Raw genomic sequence first — 12,078 nt, 5'->3', positions numbered from 1 at the left:
TATATATATATATATATATACATGTATGTTTGTATAGGGAGGTACCACTTCTGGAACTGTGTTGGGGACCCTCAAGGTTCTCCCTGAAGCTGTTTGAATATTGTCTTCTACCACCCCCTATATTCTATGTAGAATTTATTTAAACACAGAATACATTGACAAAAATACATTAGGGAGTAGAACAACATAGATAAAATCTCAGAGCTACATCTCGAATACTTCGTCCAGCTCCCGGCGGTGGACCGCGTGCCCAGATGCTGCAGGCATTTCCCTTCTGGATCGCGACGCTGAGTCTGAAAGAGGAAGCTGGCCGCCCTGGAATCCATGGTTTCTGTGATGAGTTTTTCACCCAGCTCTTCGAGGAACTTTAGAACACACTTGCCCCATGCTCCAAGGGTCTCCGTCCCTATTATGATGAAGTTATAGCAAGGGGAAAGGTCTTCATATTTGCGGGTCTTCTGGGTTTCCCTGTAGCTGGTGGTTAAACCCCCTTCAGCTTCAGAGTATGGCAAGTAGGTGTCTGCCAATGTGGCGGCACAGGTGTAGTCCCAGGCAATCTGCTTACTATCCTTCCAGGGTAGCATAGTGGCTCCATCAGGACACTTTTGACTTCCGTCGGACCTCCATACTTGGGGTTCCCGCTGAGCTATGCAACGGGCTTTGGTGACTTCTCTTTATGATGTCGTTGACCTCCTCATGTCTAGCATACTTCCCTTCTGATGTGTGACACACGAGACCATGAAATCCGAATTGATCAGCCGTCGCCCTGTCGCAAATACACCTACGTATGTTCGGTGAGTATGGGGGCTGCTAGGCGAAGTGCAACACCAATCCGAATGGCTTGTGGGTCGATTCGAGTGCCCAGGGAGGAATTGGGAACAGCTAGAAGGAAATCTCCTAAATGTGGTGCCTTCACTGCTAGGAGACAAGCTTGTACTTTCCTGAAGCGTTGGTGAGCATTGTGCTAGCGATTTTTTCTATGATCGGTTTGTCCCAGTGGGAGTTTGTGCTCTTTGGGAGGAGCTGGTCTACTGGAAGAGTCGGCAAGGGTGTCCCACCCCACGGCTGCTTCAGTGAACCTTTGGTAAAAAAAGATAAACCTGGTCAGTTAACAAGAACTCATTTAAAATTAAGTCCTTTCTAAAATTTTATCTTATACATTTAAAGATATATTTTTTTCATTTATGTTAATGTAAAAATTAATAATTTTGTACCAAAAGAACCTTGGCAAACTTACCTAACATTATTATAACGAGCGCAGTTTAATTTAGCCTAATCCAACTAAATATATTTTACATAAGTTTACAATAATTTAATAATAAATAAACAGATTGAAATATATTTTTTTTCCGTTAGGTTCAGAATGATTTTTGTGAAATTATTGCATACACAAATTTTCGCTTGCCTTATTCGGCAAGAAGAGCGTTTCTATTTAAGCCAAAATCGCAAGTTTTATCTATTTGGCACAACATATATAAATATTCAACACGCCGGCCGTCTCCCACTGAGGCAGGGTGACCCGAAAAAGAAACACTCTCACCATCATTAACACATAATCACTGTCATGACAGTTTAGATGTCACTCCAAACAGCCAATATCCCAAACTCCTCCTTTAAAGTGCAGGCATTGTACCTTCTCACCTCAGGCTAACCGGTTTCCCCGAATCTCTTCACAGAATATTACCCTGCTCACACTCCAACAGCTTGTCAGGTCTCAAAAACCATTCGTCTCTATTCACTCCAAACACAATCACACATGCCTGCTGCATGTCCAGGCCCCCTTCACACAAAACCTCTTTTAGCCCCTTCCTCCAACCTTTCCTAGGACGACACCTACCCCTCCTCCCATCCATTACAGATTTATACACCCTCCAAGTCATTCTATCTTGCTTCATCCACTAGAGAATGACCAAACCACCTCAATAACTCCTCTTCAGCCATCTGAATAATACTTTTTGTAACTCCACACCTCCCAGTTTCCACACTACGAATTCTCTGCATAATATTTACACCACACATTGCCCTTAGACACGACATCTCCACTACCTCCAGCCTCCTCCTCGCTGCAGCATTCACAACCCATGATTTACACATATATAAGTATTAGTACCACTATACTCTCGTATATTCCCTTCTTTGCCTCCATGGATAACGTTGTCTCCACATGGTCTAATCTAGAAATTATAATTTTGAAAATACTGTGAATGTTTTTTTAATAGATTTTTTTTACTCGTGAATGTGATTTATTTATTTTATATCAACGATACAATTCATAAAAAAGGAGGCAATACGTTTTTGTAAGTCACTAAAGAGAATATTTCAGTTTTTGAACCTGTTATACTACTAGAGAGATACCTGAATGACGCTTCCAAGGGAAGGGGGCAACGCCCATGTTGCCGGTCCCGGTGTATTAAGGCCTGATTAACCAGGCTGTTATTGGGGGCAGCATGCAGTGCAGCGTACTGACCACATCCCAGCTGGTCAGGGACTGATTTGAGGAACCTGTCCAGTTCCCTCGTAATGGTGGTAGTAATAGCTTGTAGTTGTGGGAGAGTGGTAGTAATAGTAGTAGTAGTAGTGGTGGTGGTGGTGGTAGTAGTAGTAGTAGTAGCTTGTGGGAGTGTTGGCAGTTTTAATGGTAGTAATAGCCCACAGTAGTGATGGTAGCAGTAGGTCGTAGAAGTGGTGGTGGTGGTGGTGGTAGTAGTAGTAGTAGCTAGTGTTTGTGGTAGTAGTAAGTCAAGGAAGTGGTGGCTAGTGGTAGTGGTAGTAGTAGTAGTAGCGACTCGTGGTAGTAGTAGCTAGTAGTAGTGATGGTAGTTCATGGTAGTGGTGGTAACTCGCAAAGAGTGATAGTAGATTGTGGTAGTAGCGATTTTAATAGTAGCTCGTGATAGTGGTGGTGGTAGTAGTACTTACCCGTAGTAGAAGTGTTGGTAGTTAGTGGTAAATGTAAATGTAAAAGTGGTAGTAGTCGCTCGTAGTGAGGGTAATAGCTAGTAGTAGTTGGTGGTAGTAGTAGTGGATGGTAGTAGTAGGTAGTGGATGGTAGTAGTAGTTTGTAGTAGTGGTAAAAGCAGTAGCAATAGTATCAATAGTAGTAGTAATAACAGCAGTAGTAATAGTAATAGTAGCAGTAGTAGTAGAAGTAGCAGCAGCAGTAGTAGTAGTAGTGGTAGTAGCAGCAGTAGCAGCAGTAGCAGTAACTCGTTGCAGTAGTTGCACTAGCATTCCTTTCTACATTCCTACTTTCCTTTTCAAGCTTCCAAGAAGTCTCCTGTAATCTCTTGTTGTCCAATACTCTTCCTCGTCCCTACTCCTTTCCACCCTCTCACTGCTCACCTTCATTACCTCTTACTCTCTGGCCACACTGGGGTCGTATAACGATGGCGACCCAAGCCAAAGTCTCATATTTCCATCATCAGGCATCAAATTTACCAGTCCCCCAGCTCTCCTCTCCACCTACTCTTTTAGCTTCATATTCTTATATATATTCTCCATTATTGTTTCCTATTTCGATCAGTGAAACAAGTTAGTCTTCCATTATAATATTTTCTTCTCGAAAGGTGCTTTCCATGAAGGAAATGTGTTAATGTTTTTTTGATTTGAGGAATTTTAAAAAACGCTGGATCAAGCTAGCATTACGGGGTGCTTTTGTCCATCTTGAGATCCTTGTCGTAGAAACCATTGCCCCTTCTAAAAACTCTTGAATCCCTGGAAACCCTTGCCTCCCTTAGAAACCCTCTCTCCACCCCTAGAAACCCTAATCTTCCCGGGAACCCTTGTCTTCCTGGAAACCCTTGTCTTCCTGGAAACCCTTACCCTATTCCCCTAGAAAGGATCCAGCGGACTTCCATGTCTTCAAATATTGCATATTATAAATAGCTAGTGGTCTCCTCAACTAGTCGAATCATCGTATATCGCTAACAAGCTCATGTTTAATCTTCTCCGAGAATTATAGAAAAAAAAAACACGGCTCTTAATATAACAATGTTTGGATAAACCTCTACGCAGAGCAGAACGCTGTCAGCGTATTCTGTATCGTTTCATAAATACTCTCAGTAGTATTCCACATTTCTGAATGGCTTGTAATTCGCTTCTGGATTCTAAAACAATAACAAAGGAAGGGGTGGTCAAAGGTGTAATGTGGACGAGAGCGGTAATCATTGCATATATTTTTTCTGTGATTATCCTGGCTGACTTTAGTGTCCTTGGATTGTTTTGTCTAGGAAAACAGTCGCATGCCTCACTCTTTCCATGGATCCGGAGTCTTCAATGAACACTGCTGTAGCATGTGAATGTGACCGCATTATTCACAACCATCATAGGCATAGCACCACAAGGGATCCAAAAGGTTTACAATCATGGAGTATAGTACCCTTCTGTCACCGAGGCTAAAGTAAACAATCTACACTAGTAGATCATATGAATCATACCACAGTTGTATTATAATATGGGTGAGTGCGAGTGGTTTATAATTGTGTATTCACTGAATAACATCACTATCAGTGTTAGTGAGAGAGTTTTATAGGCTGCCAGCTGTTACGACTGCTTGCCGGCACCACTACACTGATAAAATTAGATAATCTTGCATATTTTCAAAGTCTTTTTTGTCAAGACATAAATAAATCAGGGTACACTCTCCATTCTTTCTTCAAACGTCTTCAGCCAAGACATATGACCCTTTTCTCCCTACTCAACCCTACTCTACACAAACATGTAACAAATCCATTCTTCCTCCACGAAACAAGTGACACTGAATCATTTACCAAAATGCAGCCACTCGGGATTAGAACCTGCGGCACATTCTCCCGCCTCAAGAGAAGGAACAATGTTCACATCGCCTTAACCACTTATCCAGCGATCCTACAAAGATCATGCACCCAAAAGAGTGAGTTTACCACTACCACGAGTGTCATCGGATCATGGACAACACCTAACTCTTTGTAAGATCGCTGGTTAAGTGGTTAAGGCGATGTGAACATTGTTCTTTCTCTTGAGGCGGGAGAATGTATTGCAAGATATAATCCCGGCCTGTTGCAGTTTGATATATATATATATATAGTAATTACAGGCTAAGCACTGTTATCCTACATCAGCTCATTTCAAAACCCAGCACTATCTATGATATACTACCCTCCCCCTTCCCCCGGAGTGCAGCCCACAACAGTTAACACCCAGGTACCTACTTGCTGACAGGAGAACAAGGACAGCAGGTATAAGAAAACATGCCCAAAGTTTTTACCCTTGCCGGGGATCGAACCACAGACACTCAGTATGAGATGAGTGCACTGCCAACTGGGTCATTATAAATTTAGTTTCTGCACATTATCACGTTTGAACATAGTCTGAGAGAGGTGTCACCACTAGTTCATGTGATATACTGAATTCTTCTTTTGGGATATAGCTGTTGTGGAACGGGTTGGGAATCTAGTTTTTGAGGTATATGTCCTCTGCAGACTGTGTACACATGACTCACGAAATCGTAATGACACGATTGAAAACAAACGTTAGCCAAGCTGGCCCAGTGACTAACGCGTCGGTCTGGAGTTTTATGACTCTGATCGCGGGTTCTAACCCCACCCGTGGTATGGTTTGACTGTACTTAGTGGAGTACACTATGTATATATCTTAGAATAGACTTTGGCTCATTTTGGGTGTTACATACCTACTTTTGTTTGGTGGTTTGGACCAGTTTCAAGAAGAGGTTTGCTTTACATACTACACAAATAACCTGCACATAAAAGTGAGAAGCTTACGACGACGTTTCGGTCCGACTTGGACTTTGTCAATGGTCCAAGTCGGACCGAAACGTCGTCGTAAGCTTCTCTCTTTTATGTGCAGGTTATTTGTGTATTGTTCCAGTCACGTTAGTTTTAGTTTAATATGTTTATTATGCACCCCATACCCATCCTGTGGGCGGTAGTCAAAAGATTACAGAGGTACATAATTGGTCCAGGGACTGGACTCCAAAGTTTTGATAGCTGAGCAAGTTACAGAGGTAATGAACTCACAATTTACAAAGGTAATGAACTCACAATTTACAAAGGTAATGAACTCACAATTTACAAAGGTAATGAACTCCAGGTAGGTCTGGTCATAATCATGACAAGTTACAAAGGTATTTACAGATTACAGAGGTACGTAATGGGTCCAGGGACCAGTCACGGTATTGTGCCTTTTTGTTATTTACAAACTACCTAATGAGTGGACTCCAGCATTTGCTTATCATTTGTGGACTCAGCCTATTCTGTGGAATGACTCTTTGACAAGAAATCTACACACACGTGAACTGTGTCGACATTTGATCAAGTGCAAGTGAGTTGCACACTTTAATAGTTGTGTGGGTTTTAAGAATTTTGGACTGACGTATTCTGTATGACCATTCCAGTGTTGGACATAAACTTGAATACAGTTGTTTCATATTTTTTATATCCTCTAACTACTTTCTATAATGCAGACCGAAAATACATTTGTCTAAGATGACGAGCCTGACCCATGGCCGGGCTCCTAGAGTAGTAAAACTCTCGAAACTCTTCAAAGGTAAGATGTTTTTATTCAGTGAAAATAGCTGCATTTTACTCTATTTGTTTTACTAAATCTCTAAACCAGTGAATAGAAATAAAATTTTCGGTTTAAAACAGTGAGGTGGTTTGCCTTTAACCCTTTACCAGGCCTGGTAAAGGGTAATTACCCCTTTACCAAGAGTGGAAAAGAGTAATTACCCCTTTACCCAGAGTGGAAAAGGGTAATTACCCATCTCCAGGCCTGGTAAAGGGTTAAGAAACAGTGAGGTGCTCAATAATGGCCCACATAATGAGAGAGAAACTCAGAAGACTGACTGATTTGTAAATTTAGATTCCCTTCTGGGATCCACTTCAGCGGCGCTATATATATGTATCATATTTGCATCACACTACCAAAAGTGAAAGTAATTCTGTCAAGAAAAACCTTGTTGATGTTTTTATTAATATTTTTTTTTTTTGATGTAACTTAGGAGGAGAGTGTGTGGCTCCGGTTACAGAGGACAGGAGGCTGGTGGGATCCACCAAGGAACCAGCTGATGAGAGACGTGCACGGCTCACAAAACAAGTGATTATATACCGTCATTTTTATGTCTTTAAGTTGTACTCTTAAGTGTTATGTGCCTATTTTGTCATTCTATATTAAACGCTTACATTGTTTACCTTTTAAATTCCGCTACATTACTAAAGCTGTCGACGTATCGTCTGGTGTCTTCTAATTTTTGTCATTATCTTATGTTACTACATCTTGTAATGTCTGCTCCTACGTTCTGTTTATCAATGCCTTTTAATATGTCGCTATGTTCTAGTATCAGTTATTTTATTTTCATTGTATTTTATGCCTGGACTTCACTTCTAATGCCTATCCATATGTCTTCTGATATTTGTCAATGTCTTCTAAAATAAGTCACTCTGCCTTCTAAAGTGTGTGTGCCGGTATATCTAAAGTATGTCAGTCATTAATACTTGACTGCATTTTAATGTCAGCATCAATTATGCCTTTCTTGAAGGGCCTCGTTCGTTTCATTATAGCTCATTCAACTTCTACTTCTCTCCCTACGACCTCACCTCGGTCACAGATTGGTCTGGTGATTATGGGGTCAATGGGCCACTTTTCTCTGGGTGCCACATTAACTTGGCCCTCACCGGCACTCTCAGACATGGCAACAAACAACGCCACGCTGGTCGGCACTCAAATGGTTCTCAGCACCGCTGAGATGGACATGACGGGTGAGAACAGAGTTACCTATTTCTGATTATCTCTTTACTGTTATTATTATTATTACATTCGTGAATGGGAGAGCTGAACCTGTAAGGGTTATACAGCACCTGGGAGAATATCACCGTGCAGTACTACACGGTGTATCACTGTGTAGTACTACACGGTGCGTCACTGCAGTGCTACACGGTGCGTCATTGTGCAGTGCTACACGGTGTCTTCAGCAGGAATAAGAAGTAATACGAGTCACCAATGATGAGAAAGAAGAGTCTCATTATTCTCTCTGTAACAGCACCGTCAAGTAGATGAATGGGACACATGTGCAGCAGATGGGTATCTATTGTATCGAAACGTTTCGCCTGCTCAGCAGACTTCTTCAGTCTAATACAGAGGTGACTAAATACTGGAGACAGCAGAAGTAGAGGAGAAATAAATATGAGATAATCACTACATATTTACCTCTTGTATCTGCTAGCTCCACTATTTAGTTGTCTGTACTTGACTAAAGAAGCCTGCTAAGGAGGCGAAACGTTTCGACGGCGAAAATGCCCAACTGTTGCACGTTTTTTATTACTCACCAGCTGAATAATTCTTTATTTGAACAACATTTCTCTCTAATTATTACTCACAGCGAAGCATCCCAGTAAAACTCGTTCGGCTTCCTGTTGGCAGTACGACCATCTACCTCGTACCATCAAGGTGCAGCAGGAATTGACCTTCCACTGAGGTTTAGGACATTTTTTAAGAGAAAATTGGATACATCAGCACTACCCTGCTGCCTTTTTCCATAATAGTTACATATCCATGCTTTCTTTATGCAGTCATTCATTCAAGGAGAGCCTTGTTGTTTGATTACCTTGTTACCCGTGAATATTTGACTCTCTAGAAGCTTAGCGCTACCTCGTAAGTGACTTATAACTTCAGTTACATTTCTACAGGAAGTTTGGTGTCTCTGGGTTCGCTGTTGGGGTCCTGGGTGTGCGGATGGATAGTGACGAGGCTGGGACGGCTGAGAGCCTTGCAAATGATAATCGTTCCCTTTCTCCTAGGTTGGTTAGCCAACGCCTTCGCTCCCAACCCTCTCGTTCTTCTTATAGCAAGGTAATGTTCCCTCATTATGTTTCTTTTGGCGCTGGGTTATAATTTTCTTTCTATTTAAAATGCGTAATATATTTTCCTAGAGGTATATTTTTCTAGAAGGTTAATTACTGTTAATTAAAAGGAAATGGAACTATCCTCCACTTACATACCTGGAGGGTGTCTCGGGGGTCAACGCCCCAGCGACCCGGTCCTTGACCAGGCTTCCTGATGATCAAACAAACGTGATCACCTCCCATTCGCTAACCACAGTATGATCATTGCGGTTTTGACGTTTTTTTAATTAATTTAATAATCTCAAAGATTTATCGCCAGATTTTTCTAAAGCTGACACAAAGCTCGCAGATATTAATATTAAGCACCGCACTCCACTCTTAGCAGGATATTCAACAAGTACAGAAACCTTGCTGAGTACGTCAAGTCTTGCTTGAATCTCGCACTATTTAGGAGTTGGGGGAGGAGTGCATTAAATCAGCCGCCTTCCCTCACACTCCCTCCGTCACAGGTGTAGAGTAGCCAGGAAAGAATGTGGTTTCCAGCATACTATATACTTAGTGAAGGTTGATATTAATGGATGCACCAGAGGCTTCCAGGAGAAGGCTACCACTTGATTCGAGATTCTCCCCGGAGCTGTTGAGTATTTTCTTATCCTACCACCCCTATATTTTATATTCTATGTAAACTTTATTTAAAGACAAAATATATTAACAAAAATACAATAGGAAGTAGAACAACATACATGTCAGAGCCTACTTCTCAAATACCTCATCCAACTCCCCGGTAGTCGGCCGCGTACTCAGAATGCTGCAGGCATTTCCCCTCTGGATCGCAACACTAAGTCTCTGAAAGAGGAAGCTGGCCGATCTGTGATCCATGGTTTGTGTGATGAGTTTCTCGCCCAGCTCTTTGAGGAACTTGCCCCATGCTCCAAGGGTCTCCGACCCTACTTGGATGAAGTTATAGCAACTGGGCAGCCCCTCAAATTTGCGGATCTTCTGGGTCTCCCTGTAACTGGCGGCTCCACCCCCTTCAACTTCGGAGTATGGTAAGTAGATATCCGTCAACATGGCAGCACAGGTGTAGTCCCAGGCAATCTGCTTACCATCCTTCCAAGGTAGCATAGTGGCTCCATCTGGAAGCTTTTGACTTCCGTCAGACCTCCATACTTGGGGCTCCCATTGAGCTGCGCAACGGACTTTGGCGAGACTTCTCTTTATGATGTCGCTGACCTCCTCATGTCTAGCATACTTCCCATCTGATGTATGACACAGGAGACCATGAAGTCCGAATTGATCAGCCGACGCCCTGACGCAAATACACCTATATTCAATGAGTATGGGGGCGGCTAAGCAAAGAGCAACACCAATCCGAGTGGCCTGTGGGTCGAGTCGGGTGCCCAGGAAGGAATTGGGAACAACTAAAAAGAAATTTCCTGAATGTGGTGCCTTCACCGCCAGGAGATGAGCTTTGTCCTTTCCTGAAGTGTTGTTGAGCATTGTGTTGGCAATTTTTTCCATGATCGGTTTGTCCCAGTGAGACTGTTTATTCTCTTTGGGCGGAACTGATCTGCTGGAGGAGTCTGCAAGGGTGTCCCACCGCACGGCTGCTTCACTGAACCTGGGATCTTGAGCTCCTACCGCGCCTCTCAAGCGTTCGAGGATAATATCCTTGACTAGTCCACTGGAAGCCATTCACGAGGACAGAAATGCAGGTAAAGCTACCTGCGTTGCCTTGCGCACCCTTATACCTCCCACTCGCACTGAGAGAGTTGCTTGATTCCATTGCTGATCTTCCGGTGACAGTGCAACTACGAGCGAGTGGTATTTAAGCAATAACAGACTGCAGCTAGCCAGGGGATCGTATCCGTGTTGTTTTAGCTCGCCTCGTGGAAAGCAAAGCAAAATTCACGGCGCTCTAAAACCACGAGGCAGGCTAAAACAACACGGATTCGAACCCCCGGCTAGCCACAGTATGTGATTGCTTAAATACCACTTGTTCGTGCATTAATATATTTACTGCTTGTGGAGGCTAATACATCAAACGGGGAGAAGAATGAAATAAGTTCTGAGGCAACCACACCATTGTATGTCCTCGCAACATGAAGCAAGCCTAGTGCGCTAGGCTCATGTTGTTTGTAGGATTGTATGGTACAGTGGTTTAGAGCGTCGTGTAATTTTGACTTGCTTCTCACGAGGCGGGATAAATCAACACGTTTTCGATCCTCCGGCTAGCCGCAGTGTGCTGTTGTGTGTGTGTATACATACACACACACACACACAGACACACACACACACACACACACACATATATATATATATATATATATATATATATATATATATATATATATATATATATATATATATATATATATATATATATATATATATATTCCAACAAACCGGGCGTATCCCACCGAGGCAGGGTGACCCAAAAAGAACAACGAAAATTTCTCTATTTATATTTAGTAATTTATACAGGAGAAGAGGTTACTAGCCTCTTGCTCCCGGCATTTTAGTCGCCTTTTCGACAAGCATGGCTTACAGAGGAAGAATTCTGTTCCACTTCCCCATATATATATATATATATATATATATATATATATATATATATATATATATATATATATATATATATATATATATATATATATATATATATATATATATATATATATATATATATATATATATATATATATATATATATATATGGTTTAGAAAGACACGTAAGCAAACACTATAACATATTTATTAGAAAACGTTTCGGTCCTGGAACCTTGATCACTTCTAACATACAGAGGTAGAAAGACATTCGTTCTCACCGAACCAGACCTCAGACGCCGACGGTGCCTAGAAGCCTCACTAATCACCGTCACCGACACTATAGAACGCAACACTGGAAACTACAAAATTTCAAAAACATTGGCATACATGATACTTAAGCAGCACCAACCCAACAACACAGGAGTCACGTGATTTCATCGTCTACCCTCGCCTCGCATGGGCCAGTAGGCCTTCTACAGTGTTCCTCCATTCTTATGTTCTTATGACATTCCTCAGGTCACGTGCGTCACATCTCACTCTCCGCCTATATATATAATGTCTTTCTACCTCTGTATGTTAGAAGTGATCAAGGTTCCAGGACCGAAACGTTTTCTAATAAATATGTTATAGTGTTTGCTTACGTGTCTTTCTAAACCAACTTGTCGGTATTTATTACCAAGGTTTATACCAT

At 41.9% G+C, this 12,078-nt stretch overlaps 1 protein-coding gene across 3 annotated transcripts in view; it reads left to right on the top strand.

Moving 5' to 3' along the window:
• LOC128703312 (facilitated trehalose transporter Tret1-like) overlaps window positions 1-12,078 on the top strand; it is a 50,273-nt gene that overhangs the window by 20,440 nt on the left and 17,755 nt on the right. For all 3 annotated transcript variants that reach the window (XM_053797926.2, XM_053797928.2, XM_053797927.2), the window contains exons 2-4: window positions 6,998-7,092; window positions 7,604-7,754; window positions 8,682-8,844. In XM_053797926.2, coding sequence (XP_053653901.1) covers window positions 6,998-7,092; window positions 7,604-7,754; window positions 8,682-8,844 — 409 coding nt within the window. The remainder of the gene's footprint in view (window positions 1-6,997; window positions 7,093-7,603; window positions 7,755-8,681; window positions 8,845-12,078) is intronic.

Source organism: Cherax quadricarinatus, chromosome 15, assembly GCF_038502225.1.
Source record: "Cherax quadricarinatus isolate ZL_2023a chromosome 15, ASM3850222v1, whole genome shotgun sequence".
NCBI lineage: Eukaryota > Metazoa > Arthropoda > Malacostraca > Decapoda > Parastacidae > Cherax > Cherax quadricarinatus.
This window is presented reverse-complemented; position numbering and strand designations above follow the sequence as displayed.